General features: G+C 48.9%; 3 protein-coding genes across 3 annotated transcripts in view; all 3 read left to right on the top strand.

The window, feature by feature from the left end:
* Positions 1-5,355, top strand: part of PRPF8 (pre-mRNA processing factor 8) — a 34,124-nt gene extending 28,769 nt beyond the window's left edge. Inside the window, exons 40-43 of the mRNA XM_006863230.1 lie at positions 3,976-4,116; positions 4,265-4,404; positions 4,634-4,836; positions 5,016-5,355. Coding sequence (XP_006863292.1) covers positions 3,976-4,116; positions 4,265-4,404; positions 4,634-4,836; positions 5,016-5,170 — 639 coding nt within the window. The 3' untranslated portion in view covers positions 5,171-5,355. The remainder of the gene's footprint in view (positions 1-3,975; positions 4,117-4,264; positions 4,405-4,633; positions 4,837-5,015) is intronic.
* Positions 5,356-6,435: 1,080 nt separating this feature from the next.
* On the top strand, positions 6,436-9,479 carry RILP (Rab interacting lysosomal protein). Its single transcript, XM_006863453.1, has 8 exons — positions 6,436-6,663; positions 6,735-6,828; positions 6,924-7,030; positions 7,116-7,361; positions 7,672-7,817; positions 8,177-8,299; positions 8,973-9,056; positions 9,335-9,479. Exons 1-8 carry the CDS (start codon positions 6,436-6,438, stop codon positions 9,477-9,479), a joined length of 1,173 nt encoding a protein of 390 aa, XP_006863515.1.
* A 796-nt stretch (positions 9,480-10,275) lies between these two features.
* Positions 10,276-18,424, top strand: part of SCARF1 (scavenger receptor class F, member 1) — a 13,277-nt gene continuing 5,128 nt past the window's right edge. The window contains exons 1-8 of the mRNA XM_006863452.1: positions 10,276-10,382; positions 10,673-10,734; positions 10,944-11,045; positions 11,849-12,371; positions 15,336-15,554; positions 15,982-16,110; positions 16,977-17,080; positions 17,476-17,596. Of these exons, the coding sequence (XP_006863514.1) occupies positions 10,276-10,382; positions 10,673-10,734; positions 10,944-11,045; positions 11,849-12,371; positions 15,336-15,554; positions 15,982-16,110; positions 16,977-17,080; positions 17,476-17,596 (1,367 nt within the window). The remainder of the gene's footprint in view (positions 10,383-10,672; positions 10,735-10,943; positions 11,046-11,848; positions 12,372-15,335; positions 15,555-15,981; positions 16,111-16,976; positions 17,081-17,475; positions 17,597-18,424) is intronic.

The raw sequence follows: 18,424 nt of genomic DNA, 5'->3' as shown, positions 1-18,424 counted from the left end.
TGGATATTCTTGTGCATCTCCCCTCACTTTATAGCAGCTGGATGATTCATGTTTAGCGCTAGTCCTCTGTATTTTGTCCTTGTCCATGGGCTCAGGTGTCCCTAGGTCTCACCACACCCTGGACCAACCAGCCCTTCTTCTCTCTCTCAAATGGGAGTGTATGGAACTTGGTTGAACTCAGCCCATTTCTTCATTGCTGCCTTTTCCCCTCTTCCACTCACCAGTAGACTAATGTGATCACCAGCAAGCTTACATGCCTGCTCATGCCTGCCCTTTAGTTTCCATCTTAGAGTGGGGTTTGTCCTTGATGATTTCCAATCATACTACCATGTTTGTTTTGTGTTTTTCCTGATGATCTGTCTTTGAAGATGTATCTTCTGTTGCTCTAGATGTTCCAGACGGTCTGCTTATCCTTTCTAATGGGAATGTCCCACCTCAGAAGGTTCTGGATGGGGCTGGGTATATGATTCTTGGTTGGCAATTTTCTTTCAGAATTTCACATATGTCATCCCATTGCCTTCTTGCCTACATGGTTCTCCTCTGTAGGTAGCTTTTTGTTTTTCCCAAGCCATTGTCAGGATTCTTTCCTTGCCTTTGGTTTGGATAATTTGATTATATGTCTTGGTGAGTTTCTTTTGGGATCTATCTTGTGTGGGGTTCAGTCAGCTTCTTATATGCTTATCTTCTCATCTTTATGATGTTAGAGAAGTGTTTTTCCAATAACTCTTTGATAGTTTCTCTGTGTTTTTTATTGTCTCTTCCTGTTCTGGAATTCTAATTACCTATAGATTGTTCCTCTTCATGGTGTTCCACATAACTCTTAGGCATTTTTTTTTTTTTTTTTCTACTTGTTCTTGTAGCATACTAGTATTGAGAGATATATCTTCAAGCTCATTAATTTGGATTTCATTATTTTGACTCTTCTCCTTTGCACTTTCAATGTATTGTCTATTTCTGAAATCTTAGTATTAATCTTCTGGATTTCTAATTGCAGGTTTTGTACTATTTTAAAGTTTGCATCTATTTTGTCTGTTTGTTCTTGTAGTGTTTTCCTGAATTCTTCGTGTGAGCTAAAATTATTGTCTCCTGGCCATTGTGAGATTGTTATATTTGCATTTAATTGATGGTTGTGTGTTGATGTGTTCTTAGGCTCTCAACAATGGTCTCCTGTGGGTGTAATTAGAGAATGGAAGCATGTACACTCTTGTTCTCCATTCATGCACCTCAGTTTAGGGTGGGTTTGCTTAGTGTTGGCTGCTGTGTCATTGATCATGTGGTATGTTGTTGTTGTGATGTGCCATGGAGTCGGTTCCGACTCATAGTGATCCTGTACAGGGTTTCCCAGGATGTAAATCTGTATGGCAGCAGAAAGCCTCATCTTTCTCCCATGGGACAGCTGGTAGTTTTGAACTGCTGATAGTGAGATTAGCAGCCCAGCAACCACTAAATCAGGTGGTATAGGAGCTAGTATTAACTCTTGCCCTGTGGGTGGAGCTGCAGATTACAGTTGTGACTGGGCTATATAGATTTCTGTCTCCTCATGGATGGGAAAAAGAAAACTCTTCCCCACCCCACACACATAATAAAACAAAACTCTTAATAAACAAACAAGGAACTAACAATGAAAAGAGAAAAAATAAATAAAAACAGAAACAAAAGAATATGAAAAGGAAGAATGTTTTAAACCACTTACATATAAATAAAAAGGAAAAAGAGGGGTCCCCCCCCATCAAAAAAAAAAAAAAAAAGCTAAAGAGGATAGAGAGAAACACTGTTAACTGATGATATATGGAGGGGATAATAATCAGTGTAATGAAACAAGCTATATGAATGGTTGAATGTGAAGCTGATGATGTGCCCTGTAAACTTTCACTCAATGCAAAATAAAAACATTTAATTTAAAAAAAAAACAAAAACTAAATTGAACAGAAAGAAATACTGATGGTACATGGAAGGGATTATAATCATTGTAATGAAACAAAGTATATGATTTGTTGACTGTAAAACTGATGATCTGCTCTGTAAACTTTCACTCATTCACAATAAAAACTTTAAAAAAGGAAAAAGAGGGACAGGAAAATGGAGCTGCTGAAGAGATGAATGAGCGAGGAAATAAAAGGAAGAGATTTTTTATTAAACTCTTAGAAAAACCAGGGAGAAGAAGGATGAAGAGAGTAGAGTAGTAGTAGTAAAGAAAGATAAAGAGAGGGGAAATGAGAAACAGAAGGAAAAATAAAAGTGCAGAGAGAAAGGATAAACAAAAATAATGATAAAAGGAAAAAACCAAACCCAATAAGTGACAACCATGCAGCTTTTAGACCCAAAGAGGAGACAATTCTAGGAGCATCTTTAAGCCAAGGAGCTCATGAGGTGGGTGTGGGAGGGATGAGACAGCAGAACTCTCGCCCTAGATGGAGTGCCTATCATCCTCGGTTTTATCTGTGTTCATGGCACTTAGTCCAGAAGGAGTTCATGGAGGCCTTGATGGAGCTGGTTTCAGTGTCTGTTGGACTACAGGGCAGCAGGGGGACAAGGTGATTGGATAAATACTACTCGAGTAGCTCTTTGGGTTCTGTAGGTCTAGAGCTGATCCCACATGAATCTGGGCACCAAAGTGGCGCAGCTGGCCCCCAAACTCACACTGGCGTTGACTCCCAACCATGTCGCTGAAAGCAGTGTGTGCCCTAGGCGTGGATGAGGATGGAAGCTGGCCACCACTCTGATCACCAGAGAGTGTAGGGGATAAAAAGAATTGCACCTTTCCATTTCCTGTGTGAATCTGCTTTTCCAGGCCTCCTACTGTTGCCAAAACTGCTCACAAGGTGGTTGCACTGCATCTGGCTGGCTGTTCACAAGTCAGTCTCCCTCTGTCACCGTCCTTGCTCAGTTCCCAGCATGCACTCAATCCACTTATCTGAACTTTTCTCTGAAGTTCAGGGTTTCCGAATTTTAATGTGTCTGTTTCATTTGGTCTTGCATGTCTTTATTTTAGAGGGTCCATGTAATGCATCTGTCTAGTCCACCATCTTGCCAGAAGCCCTCTAGGAACTTTTTGAAGTCCCTTTGTATCAGAAACAGATTTATGTATATATCATAAATATGTATCAAGTCTGGAGGATTAAGGGTGCCAAATAGTAAAACAAATGGAAAAAGGAGGTTAGATCCCTGCCTTACACTGCTCATATCATTCACAATAATAAAATATAGGTGGAGTAAAGACTTGAATGTAAGTGCTAAACTGTGGAGTTTTAGAAGAAAGTATTTGTGATCTTAGTGTTGGGGTGGTCTTCTTAAGATATAAAATACATTACCATAATTACAATTAATAATGGTTATGACAAAGGGTGCTATAAAAGACAAACTAGAGGTAGGAAGTATTTGCATAACTGATAATAGATTAGTATCTAGAACAGAATTTTCAGAAGACTAAGAAATATTAACTAAAAGAATGGGCAAAAAATATAGAAAAGGGAACTGTATATGGCAAACAAAATACGAAAAGATGTTCAACTTGACTAATGATCAGGGAAATCTGTGTTTTTATAAAGTATTATTTGTGGCCACTGGGTTGGTAAATTTGAAGATTGTTAAAACCCAGTGGGTGAGGTTATAGGAGGAAACAGATAACTCTTACTTTGTTGGTGGCAATATAAAATTTAACATATCACCTAGTGCTAGTTATACTGATGTGTTCAGCTTGTGAACATATGTTGAGCTGTTTGTGCGTATGCTTGTATCTTTGTATATACTTCAGTAATCAACTGGGAAGCTGTGGACCCCACTCCAGGGTAGTTCTGTGACGAGGTCTGTGTTTAATATTTTTAATAAGCACCAGGTGACTCTGATAGAGGAGACATTCTGACCACATTCTGAGAAATTGTTTGTGTTCTTGGGTGGGGAGGAGGTACAGAGCTAAGAGCCAGCACTGAGACTCTGAACTGGCCCTTATTTGGGCCCTGGTCCCCTTGTTTTCAGATTGCAGGCTACCTGTATGGGGTGAGCCCACCAGATAACCCTCAGGTGAAGGAGATCCGCTGCATTGTGATGGTTCCACAGTGGGGCACTCACCAGACTGTGCATCTGCCTGGCCAGCTGCCCCAGCATGAGTACCTCAAGGTAAGAGACAGTGACTCAGCTTGGGCTGGGAGATCTGGGGCTTTTCTGTTTACTGGTGGTGAAGGGAAGGCAGACATGTGATTCATGGGTGGACCTTCCTATTTGCAGATGGAATTCTAAATTGCTCTTTACTGTTCTTGGCTTGTAGGAGATGGAGCCCTTAGGTTGGATCCACACTCAGCCCAATGAGTCTCCCCAGCTGTCACCCCAGGATGTTACTACACATGCCAAGATCATGGCTGACAACCCCTCTTGGGATGGTGAGAAGACCATTATCATCACCTGCAGGTGAGTTTGGGAGGAGGGTGTGTTGTTAAGTGCCATCAATCTCTTCTGACTCATAATAACCTTGTATAGGGTTTCCATGAAGCGGCTGGTGAGTTTGAACTGCCAATCTTGTGGTTAGCTGTCCAACATCGTACAGTGCCACACTAGGACTCTGTAGGTGGGATGGGGTGCAGACATTGGGCTCAGAATGGTAGCCTGAGCTCTGATTCTGTTCTCATCCTTCTTGCAGCTTCACACCAGGTTCCTGCACCCTAACAGCTTATAAGCTTACCCCCAGTGGCTATGAATGGGGCCGCCAAAACACAGACAAGGGCAACAACCCCAAGGGCTACCTGCCCTCACATTATGAGAGGGTCCAGATGCTGTTGTCTGATCGCTTCCTTGGCTTCTTTATGGTCCCTGCCCAATCTTCGTGGAACTACAACTTTATGGGTAAGTGGGGTTGGGTGGGCTGTAGAGTGTTGGTGGAGGAGCACAGGGAGTTGGGGAGGGAGTTAGATCATCATCTTGAAAAGTTGCTTCCTGGCTCTGGCATGGAAATGGCCCAGGGCCTGGGCTGTATGCTGCAGGTGGACCCCTTGTTAACATTTGATACTTCTTTCTACCCCAAGGTGTACGGCATGATCCCAACATGAAGTATGAGCTGCAGCTGGCAAACCCCAAAGAGTTTTACCATGAGGTGCACCGACCTTCACACTTCCTTAACTTTGCACTGTTGCAGGAGGGTGAGGTCTACTCTGCGGACCGGGAGGACCTCTATGCCTAGTTGTTCCCTTACCTCATGCTTCAAAGTCCCCAGATGGTTGGAGCCTCCCTGCTCCAAGACAAGCTGGTGACATTCAGCAGCTTGGCTCCCTTTGTCTCTATTGTATGCTTGTTTCTGTGTTGTTAACATTTTGGTGACTTGTGATCTTGGACCTTTAAAGTATTATAATAAATTTTGTATAAATATGAGTCTGTTTCACCATGAGCTTACGTTCTGGGTAGAGGGTTGATGGGAAGTTAGGCTGGGTTGAACCACGTGCTGGCTCAGCCTGGAGGGAGCCAGAGACGCTTTAGTCAGGGTCAGCAGTTCAAGCCCACCAGCTACTCCACTGAAGGCAGTTGTGGTAGCTTGATCCCAGGAGGATTGACAGCCTCAGAAACCCTGTATAGGGTCGGTAGGCATCAGAATTGATGTGATGACCGTGGGTTGGGTTTGGCTTTGTTGAGTGAGGTTAGATATCCTCTAGACTCGATGTGGGGTTGGCTTTCACACTCCTACTAACCTGACTGGGAACATGGTGGCTCTGTAGAATAAGTACTGGAACTGCAAATCACAAGGTTGGTGGTTCAAGCCCATGGGAGAAAGATGAGACTTTCTGCTCCCACAAAGATTTACAGCCTTGGAAACACACTATACACTGTGGGAACTGACTTCAGGGCACCTAACAACCTTAGTTCCCTTACAAAGTGCCTTTCAACCATCACCCCATCTTCAGCGACTCTGAGCACTGCTGATGTAAGTGGGACCTCTGGCTTGCATTCTGTAACCATGCCCAGCCTAGTTCTTTAAACTTGGCATGTCACTCCTGGTTGGAAAAATAGATTATAGATGGCCAGTTTGGGAGGCCAATTTGGTTGTCTCTGTGGAGGCCAGTGACAAGATAATCTGACCTCTCACCGCTTTTGCCTGGAGTGCTGGGAGCCAAGTCAGCCCCATGACTCCAAGCTCAGGGGTGGAGCCTGGCCTGGTCCCTGTGGGGAGGACTGGACTGAAGTGACCACTTGCAGTCCTGAGCCTCAGCTCTTGGGCTACCGGGTGAAAGTTGCCTGTCCAGTTTCCTGTGACCTTGGGGCTATAAAGGACAGAGTCCAGGGACCTGTCCTTTATAGGTTAGGTTCCTAGGGCAAGGCCTCCACAACCCGCTTACACATTTAATTGCTCCTCCCACTACAGCCCTGAACTGCTTCCTGGGCAGGAACTGTTGCAGCTTTTTCCTGCCCTAGTTTGGAGGAGAGGAGGGGCTAAGCCTTAGGCCTTCAGGGTACATGGAACCCCAGAAGGTGGCGCCTGGGGAACAAAACTGGGGCCCTCGAGTGGCCACAGGTTCAGGGTCAGCTGCGGAGCTCGTATACCATCTAGCGGGGGCCCTGGGCACTGAGCTTCAAGAGCTGGCACGCCGCTACGGGCCGGAGGCAGCAACCGGGTTGGTGCCGCTTGTGGTGCGGGCGCTGGAGCTTCTGGAAAAGGCTGCGGTGGGACCTACCCCAGACTCGGTGAGTCACAGTTCCATCTCTGGCCACCCATGGTCTAGCAGTGGTCTAACCCTAAGCCCCGGCCTCCCCAGCTGCAGGTCTCGGCGCAGCAGGCTGAACTGGAGCTGCGGCGGCTGAGGGAGGAAAACGAGCGCCTGCTCAGGGAGTTGCGCGCTGGGCCACAGGGTGAGTTCAGGCATCCGTCTGGAGAAAGACAGGCTGAGGGCAGATCTAGGGCCTCCCCTCCCACGGGCTTCCCTAAGAACGTCTCCTTCCCCCAGAGGAACGTGCTCTGCTGCGGCAGCTCAAAGAGGTGACCGACAGACAGCGAGACGAACTTCGGGCGCACAATCATGACTTGCTACAGCGCAGCCAGGAGACCGAGGCGGTGAGGGCGACGTGACAGGCGCGGGGCGGGACTCACTGTCTCTTGGCGCCCCGCCCACCAGCCTCCTCTCCTGCTCTGCCCCCAGTTGCAGGAACAGCTGCACCGCCTCCTACTGGTGAACGCCGAGCTGCGCCAGAAACTGGCTGCTGTGCAAACCCAGCTGCGTGCAGTGCGAGACCGTGAGCAGGAGAGGGAGCTGCAGCGTGAAGAGTCCCGCAGGCTGGCACAAGAGCAGGCGCGGGACCAGGCCCAGGAGCCCGCGTGCAAGCAGAGGCAGGGGCCCGAGCAGGCGACCAGCAGCACAGGAGCCCCAGGGACTCATGAGGACTCTGTGAGTGCCAGAAGAGGGCAGGGACCCAGTCAAGTATTCACAGCGCTTGGCATTCTGTGGGCACTTGGGAAGGGTTTGCTGTACTGCATGGCAGGTCCACCTGGAAATCTACAGGTGGCACACAAGTTTGCCCCCTACCCCCTACTGACCTCCACTTCCAGCTCTTAGCCGGAGCACTGTTCTGTCATCTATTATAGCACCTGGGACCCCCAAGCTTCCCTGCCAGTCACTTCCTAACAGTCCTGTGATTGTCTAGGAAAGGGGTAGTGCTGGCCCCAGTGACCCTCAGACCAAGCCTGTTTTTCTGCAGACTGAAGTCCCACATCCGCCAGGGCGCCCCCTGGAGGCCGGCCAGTGCGGGTTTAGTAGAGAGGAGCTTGAACAGATCCTTCAGGAGCGGAATGAGCTCAAAGCCAAGGTGTTCCTGCTGAAGGAGGAGTTGGCCTACTTTCAGCGGTAAGGTTGCTGGGCAAGGAAGAGCTGGAACGTCAAGGGGGCTCCACTCACTTCTGTTCCTGGGTCTCTGGTCACCTCCGCTTCATTCTCCAGCTCATTAAACTATCCACTGGGAAGACATGAGTCATAAAGCCTCTGTCCTCTGGAGCTTCATCCAAACAGGGGATGAGGTAGTACAGAGGGTCACAGATCCACAGCAGTAGCAGTCTGGAAAGAGTTCCTAGAAGAAGGTGACATCTCAGCTAAGATCAGAGCGTTTCAAAGCGTGGGAACAAAATTGCACAGGTGCTTGGGCTGAGCCCTACTGTTGGCATTCACGCCCCCATTGCTTTTCCCTCACCTCTTTGCCTCCCCTCTAGTGAGCTGCTCACAGACCACCGGGTGCCTGGACTTCTGCTGGAAGCCATGAAGGTGGCTGTCCGGAAGCAGCGGAAAAAGATCAAGGCGAAGATGTTAGGGACCCCAGAGGAAGTAGAGAGCAGGTAAATCTCTGCCCTTCATCCCTATTGGAAGAAGCCATATTGGCAAAATGGTTAAAGTGCTTGGTTAGGAACCGAAAGGTCAGCTGTTTCAACCCATCAGCTAGCTGCTCTGAGGAAGAAGCTAAAGATTACAGTTTTGGAAACCTTTTGGGGGTACTTCCATTCTGTCCTACAAAGTCTCTATGATTCAGAACAGACTAGAAGGCATTGGCTTTAGTTTTTATTTTATCCCCACTGATCCAGCCCTCTCTCCTGAGCCTGCTGACCTAGACTGGTCACCTCTGAGTCTGTCATTCAGCCTAAACCTGTCATCTCAGCCTAGTTACCCACTGAGTCTGCTGTCCAGCCTGCCACCCTTCTCTCTGCATCCAGGACTGCTCCCGCTTGCCTTGCTGAAGACACCATTCATCTCTCAGTTTCCTGCCTTGGCTGGATCGGTTTGCCCTCTGAGGGCTAAGTTTGCAGCCACAGCTTGTCAGAAGCCTGTTGTCCGTCAGGCTATAAATGAAAAGACTCACATGTCCTTCATCTCTCCAGTCCTGGGTGCCCAGCAGCCACCGTCTCCTTCCCTGCCTGCTTCTGGAGACTGCACAGCAGGCTGATATGAGTTGGACTCCCATTGTCCCTCAGGCCTTGATAAACGACCTCCATATCTTCTTTCTCTCTGCCTCAGCGACGATGAGGATGCCTCCTGGGTCCTGCTTCCCAGCGATAAGGGACACCAGCCTCCACTCCCCGAGTCCAGAATACAGAGTTTGTATGTTGGAGGAAGGGGAAGGGCAAGGAGTGTGGGCATAGAGGAGGGGACCCACCTGGATTCTTCTCAGTGTCTCCTATCCCACTCCATTTATGCTTACTCTACTGTCCTGAGCTCCAAGCATGCTTTGCTTCCTGTCCCTGGGCCTCCTCACCTCCCTACTACCTCAGGCTTCCCTTTCTTCCCTCTGTATCCTACTTTCTCAACCCCTTCCGTCAGCCCATATCCTTGGCCTCTCTGGCCTTAGGGCTCAAGGTACCTCTTGATTCTACCCCCAGCTTTGGCCTATGGTATCGGGGTGAAGCAGAGTCCCCTGAAGTTGGAACCAGCAGCTCTACTCCCAGCAAGCAATGGGGAGAAGAGGAAGCCCCATTGCAAACTCAGCTGGAGCCTGTGGCCAGCCCTACATCTTCTAGTTCATGACCAACCCCTCTCTGCTTTTGATGAACAGCTTCGTCTTGGAACCTCGGCTTCCCTAGAGGCTTGACTTTGGGGTCTGACTGTGGGGAGATGTGTGATCTCATTTGAGCTCCTTCCTTCCCAGCTCTTTCCAAGGCTCTTCTTTGATCCTGGCCTGAGAGCCAGGGCTTGACAGGCAAGCTCAAACAGCCTCAGTTTTCCAACATCTGTGTCTCTTGGGCCGTATCAAAATGCTTCCTCTCTGAGTCTCAGTTGCCTAATTCATAAAAGAGAACTGAGTACCTACCTTCCAAGGGTTTGTGCAGATGGCCTGAACTAATGAAATAAAGCAACTGCCTACAATACCCAGAAATTGTTCCATGTTTGTCTATCAGTGGTCTGTCCCCAACATCCCAGCTCTGAAAGAAGCCATGGCAAGGCTGAGGTTTAGTTGGTAGGTCTCCTTGGTTGGTCACCGGCTGGGGAAGCTTTTCCCAACTCATTACTCACTCTGGAAAGATAGCCACAGCTCCCCAGTGACTTCCACCCCCACAAGGACATGCCACTTAATTCTTCCCTCCCTTCCCACTAAGACCAGCCCCTTAAGTCTCTGCTCAGCCCTAGCCACTAGCCTTCCTTTCCCTTTCAACTCACACTTCTTGGTATCCAGACTTGACACCCGCCCACCCTCTCAGGGAGGTACCTCATGGCAGCCCGCCCCTCCGCCTGATTTCCTCAGGAAAAGCCTTGGGAGGAAGCAGGAAGAGGGCTGGGAGCTGTGGGTCTGACTAACCCAAGCCCTCCCACCGCACTGACTGCCATGGAGCTGGAGCTGTTGTTTCCACTGCTGCTGCTGCTGCTCTGGACTTGGGGGACCCCAGGGTCTGAGCTGGACCCCAATGGGCAGCATGTCTGCGTGGTCAGCAGGTGGGTCTTATGGAAGTCTGGGTGGTGATAGTCGAAATGGTATTGAGACTTTAGGGAAAAAGAGGATGTGGGGGGGAAAGGTCATAGGGCTGAAGGGAGGGAGACTTGATGGGAAGGCCAGGGAAGGAGTTGTGGACAGTGGACATTGGGGTTGTGACACTCAGGCCTCCTTGATGGGCCTGAGGCAGCTTCGCGTAGCTCAGCCAGAGAGGGTGACTGACCCTGGGGAGGTAGGTAGCCCTGGGCCCAGCTCCCTAGAACTGATCAGCTGACCTCTCTCTGCTCCGCAGTCCCTCTGCTGAGCTCCAGTGCTGCCCAGGCTGGAGGCAGAAAGATCAAGAATGCACCATCCGTGAGTAGCTGAGAAGAGAAAAACACAGATACCCCAGTGATGCCTCCCTTCCTGCCCTCCTGGGGTCTCTTTCTTGAACCATAGAGCCAGGGTCCATTCTGTGACACATACCCTTAGTCCAAGGGAGCAAGACCCTAAGAGCCAGTGTAAGAGACAGGACTGTCCCCTGATTGTGTCCCAGTCATTGCAACGAGTTGGGTATTTTTCAGCCATCTGCAAGGGCCCAGACGCCTGCCAGGAAGATGAAGTGTGTGTGAAACCAGGCCTTTGTCGGTGCAAACCTGGATTCTTCGGGGCCCAGTGTAGCTCCCGTGAGTCCTCCCAGGGGATAGAGTTGTTGGGGAAAACTGGGAGGTGGGAGGAATGTCATTTTAGAACAGCAGAGGCGGAATCCCTCCAAGCTTCACTGAGGACAGGGATTGGGACCCGCTCAGAGATGCCCAAGGTCATCTGTTTTTTACCCATGCCCAGTTCTAGGCTCTTCACTTTTCAGTGATCTTGTTAACTGTAAAATGGATGTATTTCCAATCTCCTCCCCATACATCTTATAAAGTGAGGGATGTGTGGAGAGTGGAAGAAGGCTCCCACACTAGGCTCTGTGGGACCTTTCTGGCAGAAAAAGGAAGGTTGGGAAAGAGGGCTTGGTGGGCAGAATAGCCAGAGGCAGGCAAGCCTGCTGCCACCAAGAACCACTAGATTGCGAGTAGACACTGCAAAAATGTGACTTCTCCCTGGACCTTGGTGGGCAGCATCCAGGCCTGAGTTGAGGAGGAACACCCCACTCACCACTGTCCAGCCCAGTGGAGGAACTCAGGGAGGGAGGAGAGGGCATGGATTAAGTCCTTCCCACCCTTGGGGAATCCCCTTTCCCACTCTGGATCTCTACCGTTTTCTTGAATGTGAAGTGTGAGGCTGGACCATTGCTAAGTGTTTTTGTGGTTCATAGTATGGGGACAGGAAGTGAGCTGTTCTCAAGAGGACTGGGTGCGATGTTCCAAGACTCTGCCTCAGCTCTCTCTCAGAAGATCGGCCTTTTCCTTCTGGGTGGGATACAGGGCGTGACTGGGATGCATGCCTAGCCCTAAGCTCGCTGTACCTGCCCTGTGTCCCCCAGGCTGCCCAGGCCAGTACTGGGGCCCCGACTGTCGTGAGACCTGCTCCTGTCACCCGCACGGCCAGTGTGATCCGGCCACGGGCGAGTGTCACTGCCAAGCCGACCGCTGGGGCGACAGCTGCGAGTTCGAGTGCGCCTGTGGCCCCCACGGACGCTGCGACCCAACAGGCGTGTGCCGCTGTGAGCCAGGCTGGTGGGCGCCTATGTGCCATCGCATGTGTCAGTGCAACCAGGTGGCGGCGCGCTGCGACACCACCACGGGCGCCTGCCTGTGCAAACCAGGCTGGTGGGGCCGTCGATGCAGTTTCCGCTGCGCCTGCCATGGCTCACCGTGCGCACAAGAGTCGGGCCGTTGCCTCTGTGGGCCCGACAGGTGGGGCTCTGGGTGTAGGCAGCAGTGCTTGTGCGTGCGTGGCAGCTGCAGCGCTGTCTCGGGCCAGTGCACTTGCCCGCCCGGCTTCCGCGGTGAGCGCTGTGAGCTGCCCTGCCCAGCAGGCAACTACGGGGTGCAGTGCCAGGACAGGTGAGCTGGCGTGCTGGGGACAGGACGGATGGGAAGAGGAAGGGAAGGGAGGGTGGGTCAGAGAATTAAGGGAAGAGGGAGCAGAATGGTAGGGATGGGAAGGAGGGAGAAAGAGGTGAGGAGGGGAGAGAGGACAGGTGGGAATGCAGTGAGAAGGTCTGAAGAAGAGGTAGGAGGGTGGTGTGCTCCACAAAAATATTTATGGTAGGGATGAAAAAGGAAAACAAAAAATGTACTTACATGGAACATTCTTCAGCATAGACCATGTCTTAGGGCACAAAACAAATCTCCATAAATTTACAAATACTACAAAGCATCTTCTCAGACCACAATGCTATCACATTAGAAATCAACAATAGGAACACCAAGGAAATCAAGTCAATTTCATGGAAACTGACTAACATCCTGCTGAAAAGCGACTGGGTGGTAGAAGAAATTAAATGTGAACTCACAAAGTTCCTAGAAACAAAGGAAAATGAAAACGCAACATACCAAAATCTTTGGGATGTGGTGAAAGCGGTGCTGAGAGGACAATTTATTGCAATAAACACACACATCCAAAAAGAAGAAAGAACCAAAATTAACACATTAACACAGCATCTACAACAATTAGAAACAGACCAGCAGAGGGAACCTACAGCCACCAAAAGAAAAGAAATAATAAAAATTAGAGCCAAAATAAATGAGATAGAAAACAGAAAAACTATAGAAAGAATCAACAGGACAAGAAGCTGGTTCTTTGAAAGAATTTACAAAATCGACAGACCATTGGCAAACCTCACAAAAGAAAAGAGGGAGAAGACACAACATGCATTAGAAACCACATGGGCGATGTCACAACAGAACCAAAGGAAATCAAAAGGGTAATAACAGAACACTATGAAGAGTTGTACTCCAACAAATTTGAAAACTTAGAAGAGATGGATACGTTTTTAGAAAAACACAACCTACCTAAGCTTACACACAGTGAAGTAGAAAACCTGAACAGACCCATAACAAAAGAAGAAATTAATCAGGTCATCAAAAGACTTTCAACCAAAACAAATGCACTTGATTCCGATGCCCTGTAGCTCTTTCACTGCGTTACTGTTAAGCAACAAAAATACTAGTCCTAGTATTTTACTAGGACTAGTATTTTTACTAGTACTAGTATTACCTAGTAACAGAGCTTGAGAGAATCATGTGACAAAAAGGATTGCAGAGTTTCTTTAAGACTCAGTGGATTTCAAACTTTGACTTTACTCACAGTAATACATTTTACATGATTACCTTTCACAAATCACTGAAATAAGTTTGACAATGCATATTTAACCTGTGCTACATATGATATACACTGCAATGTTTTCTATTCTACTTCTTTTTTTTTCATTATTTAGAGAATACTTTATTAGTTTCTGTAAGCAAACCCTTGTAGATAAGACCTTACATATTTAAAACAGTGCATTACCCCTGTACAAATGGGGAAAAAAAAACTAATGTTTTTAACTTTAATGTTTCTAGACCAATATGGCTGTTAATTTCTGTACAATGCCAACTCAACATGGTACGACTGGGATACTTTTTCCAAAGTTGACAGGACAACAAAAGTTTCCAAAAATCCAAATCACACCCACTCACACACAGATACACACACATATATATAAAGACCAAGTACAGTGTTATGCATCAACATATAGAAAAAAATAAAGAGCAGCAACAGCTTTTCCAGGTTCTGCAGTCATCTGAGCAAAATTATAGAGCCATCAAGCACACTCCATTAAAAAAGAAGGTAAAAGTATAAATCAAAACCTCCGAAAACAGCAAAGTCTGTTACTGTTGTGGTCCCTGGCACCATTTTTTTTTTTTTTTTAATTAGCTTCTCAATCATCATCTGGAAAGAAAACATCCTCGAATAACATCATTATAGCAGCTCTGATAAAGCACAGTCACTATTACATATCATAAAGCAGGTACAAGATCGTTTACATTCACGGAGGTGTGATACAGAACGGTCCTACATCTAAAACACTGGAGGATACAGTTTCAAAGGCGTTGTTTGAGACTTGATTCCCTTTTCCAGCAGAGGGCCCAAAGGATGGTGTGACATAGCTCGGGGGCAGAGATGCACCTTCTTAGATTGGATTTCCTTTCATTAATGGCACACTTTTAAGTACTCATGGTTTTTCATGTCTATTCTACTTCTTTTTTTTAAAAATTACTAGTTAAAAAAACAAGCCCATTGCCATCAAGTCAGGATCTGGTAAATTGATTTTATGACTCCCCACCCAAACCCCAACTAATGGGTCTGCTCCAAGTGTGTAATTCCAGATAATTAAGTATCCTGAAAGAGAAACTTCAAGCTACTTTTAAGCACCATTGAGAAATTAACATAAATTATCAAGAAACTATAATAGTGAAAACAGCTATTTATGTTTTTATTTGTATGTATTTTCATGTTATGGGATGTTGTTGTGTGCCACCAAGTCGCTTCTGACTCATGGTGACACTGGGTAGGGTATCTGAGGAGCGGCTGGTGAGCTTGAAACACTGACCTTGCAGTTCAAATCAACCTTGACATCAAGTGCTTATCCTAGGGCGCCACACTCTACACTATGAGATAGACGTTGCAATATTGAGTCCCCTTCATGCCACACCACAGGCACACGTGGAAAGAGAGAGGAAAAGGGGGTAGGAGGGGAAAGCTCAGCAGAGGGGAAACAGAGTGGGTGAGTATCTGGCTTCTTTGGAAGACTGGATCACGCAGGATGGAATCCTACAAGAGCCTTCAGAGATCATCGGTACAGCTCCGTCATTGTACAATATGGGGAAACTGAGGTGCCAATCTATGTGACAGAACTGGGCCCTAGCTACTTTCCCGTGCTCCAGAAGGCCTGGGTGGGATGGGCACAGTGCTGATTGGAAGGGGTGGGCTTCATGCATCAACTGCCTTCCCCCAGTGCTCCCTTAAACCCCTTGTTTTCCTAGGTGTGGTCACTGCAAGCAGAATGAGCCATGTGCTCCCGATACAGGCAACTGTGAGTCCTGCGAACCAGGTTGGAACGGGACGCAGTGCAACCAGCCCTGCCTGCCAGGCACCTTTGGTGAGAGCTGCAGACAACAATGTCCCCGCTGCTGGTTTGGAGAGGCTTGTCAGCCAGACACTGGGCACTGTCAGCGCTGTGACCCTGGCTGGCAGGGTCCCAGGTGAGGGAGCCTGCATACTCAAGGTGGGGTTCACCTTCCTTCAGGATTCCCACCTGTACCCCAGTTGCTCTATCTAGGGTAACTGCTCCACCCTCTACCCCAACACACACATTCATGCAATCCTCTGTGGTCTGTCGTCTGGACAAGACTGAGGGTCACAAAATGGGTGCTGAGGAGGTTCTGGGTAGGAACCTTTCCTAGCTCCCTCACCACTCAAACTTTCTGTCCTCTTCCTGCTTCAGGAATCTATGGTCTGTCACCTACTAGGTGTGGGGTCAGCTTTAAGGCTCTGTTTACACCTGAGCTTTGCTGCTGAGGGGTAGCAAATTTGTGCCCTGAGTACAGGAGCATGGGAGAAGATATGCAGGGTTTGTGGGACCAGGTCTTCTCTACTCACCCCCATTCCACAAGTCTGGTGTCATCTCAGGTGTGAAGAGTCTTGCCCACTTGGCACCTTTGGGGAGAAATGCAGCTTCACCTGCCTCACCTGTATTCAGGGGACCTGTGATGCTGTGACAGGAGACTGTGTCTGCAATGCTGGCTACTGGGGTCCCAGGTAAGGATGGGGGCCCTAGGATGGGGAGCATAGACAGCAATCTCTTTCTTAAGTTCTCCTAAGGCTTTTCTTCCTCCCAGGCGCCCACCCAGTGGCTTCAGTTATTCCTCCTGTGGTGGGGTCCATATCTGCCCAGTGAGGGCAAAGGCAGGGCGTAAACTAAAAGGCTCCCTAACTAGAAAAGCAGTTGCCTTCAAATCCATTCCAACTCATGGCAGGCCCATGTGTGTCAGAGTAGAGCTGCATTCCATAGGGTTTTCAATGGCTGATTTTATGAAAGTAGATCGCCAGACGTTTTTCCAAGGTGCCTCTGGGTGAACTTGAATTCCCGTATTCCAGTTAACAGGTAAATATGCTCACCATTTTTACCACCCAGGGCCTCTTCTCTAACTACACGGAGAGTTTATTTAAGCGCAGGGCTCTGAACCGCAGTGTCATTTCCCTAAGATCTTCAGGTGGTGAAATGTATTCAGTGTCTTTGGTCAAGTCTTCCCCTTATTGAAAAGGATGGAGACTTCCTTTTACAGAGGAGAGGATTGAGGTCCAGAACATTGTGGGGTCAGGGCTGGGCGGGACTCAGATCTCCAGGCTCAGATGGACTCTCCCTGGATGCCTCTGGCATTTTGCTCATTTCACATTAATGCTGGGTGGGCAAAGAGGTGAGGAGACTCAGAGGTAGACCTTGCCCTGAGGATTGCACCTTGGGAGCTAGATGCCAGAGAACATCTGGGCAGCTTGTGGTTGCTCCCCCTGGAAAAGGGGCTTATGACCTGAGGGGTGCTCTTAAGCACCATATTTGGGCTTCATCTAGGGGATGCCTCCCTTCTTACCCATCCTTCTGTCTGTGTCTCTTTGTTACCCAACAGCTGTAACACTTCCTGCCCATTTGGCTTCCATGGAGACAACTGCTCAGTCCCTTGCCAATGCCCAGAGGGGCCCTGCCACCCTGTGTCTGGGGTTTGCCAGCTTGGTAAGATGGAGGGAGTATGTAGGGTACAGTGACCATGGCCCTTAACATGGGCCTGGAAGGCTGGTCCACTTCAGAAACATCCTCTGTGTTGAACTCTGTGTGGAGGCTTTGGGGCCCCTGAAGATGTGCCAAGCTGCTGCCCATCCCTGAAACAGGCTACAACCTAGGCAGTGAGTGGACGGGGATGTGGATCTGGCATGAGATCTGGGAGCAAGAGTCTGTGGCCAAGGCCGTGGCCATGAGGAGAGGGTGGTCCAGCAGGGAGGCTCTGGAGGAGGGGTCCTCCAGGCTGAGCAGAGTCTACGTGTCACAGAGGTGAAGGAGGGAGCACCAGGGAAGGGCAGCTCAGAGCTAAGGATAAGGCAGACTGTGTTTGACCTCCCCTGCTCCCCTAGGCCTTCACGGTCAGGATGCTGCCCTCATTGCGGGCATACTGGTGCCTCTGCTGCTGCTCTGCCTGGGCATCGCCTGCTGTGTCTGCTGTTGCTGGGCTGCCCGCTTGGACCCCAAGGACAGGTGAGCACTGGCTCAGGTTATGAGGTAGCTGCTACATGGCATCTGGTTTCTTTTTGAGTAGGGAAGGGCTGGCCTAGTCCCATACTCAGATTGGAGGTAGAGGTCTTTGGCAGTGCTGATGGTGGTGGCATGGAGACACCAGGTCAGCCTTCCTTGAAAGCCTTGCTGGGAGCATTTTTGAGCTGCATGAGGAAGGACTAGGCACCAGGCTGGTGAAGCTCAGGCCCGCAGTAGGAGGCTGAGAATTACTGACGGAGACCCAAGTGGGAGGAAAGCGGTGAACACAATAGTAGTAGCATAGCTCCGGGCAAGGAGGGGAAGAGACTAGGCTTCAACCCACTGAAAAAGAGAGTGGATCAAAGTCATCATCGAGGAGCAGACCCAGCTGCCCTTCCCATGGGGCATAGAGCCTAGGGGTGGAGGGAAGAACCCCTCCACAAACATAACACAGGACATGTGGAAAGACCACCAGAGTTATGGCAAGGAGTGGAGAGTCACTTGGGGCTGGGGAGAGCGGCAAGAGGAGGCTTCCTCAAGGAGCTGCCATTTGAGATGAGTGAGCTGGGGCTACCTTTCAAGGCTCTCCACTAGGTGCCTGTTATTGTGCTGGGTCCCAACCAAGCTCTGGTATGTAGTTGTTCCCATTTTACAGATGAGGGAATTGAGGCCTAGAGAATTTAAGCCAGAGTTGGAACCCAAGTCTGTCTGACTATAGAGCCACACTTTCCTCTGTTGTTGATGTTGTTGTTTGATGCTATTGAGTTGATACCGGCTCATAGTGACACTATGAACAACAGAACAAAACACTACCCAATCCTGGGCCAACCT

This window comes from Chrysochloris asiatica, unplaced genomic scaffold (assembly GCF_000296735.1).
Source record: "Chrysochloris asiatica unplaced genomic scaffold, ChrAsi1.0 scaffold00054, whole genome shotgun sequence".
NCBI lineage: Eukaryota > Metazoa > Chordata > Mammalia > Afrosoricida > Chrysochloridae > Chrysochloris > Chrysochloris asiatica.
Note: the sequence above shows the minus strand (reverse complement) of the source record. Positions and strands in the feature narration are given on the sequence as shown.

Bases quoted from the DNA above. Each gene is read 5' to 3' on its own strand.
- RILP (XM_006863453.1), top strand. From the start codon at position 6,436: ATGGAACCCCAGAAGGTGGCGCCTGGGGAACAAAACTGGGGCCCTCGA. The intron at 6,829-6,923 runs GTGAGTTCAGGC...TCCTTCCCCCAG, and splicing joins GTTGCGCGCTGGGCCACAGG to AGGAACGTGCTCTGCTGCGG. The intron at 7,031-7,115 runs GTGAGGGCGACG...CTCTGCCCCCAG, and splicing joins GCAGCCAGGAGACCGAGGCG to TTGCAGGAACAGCTGCACCG.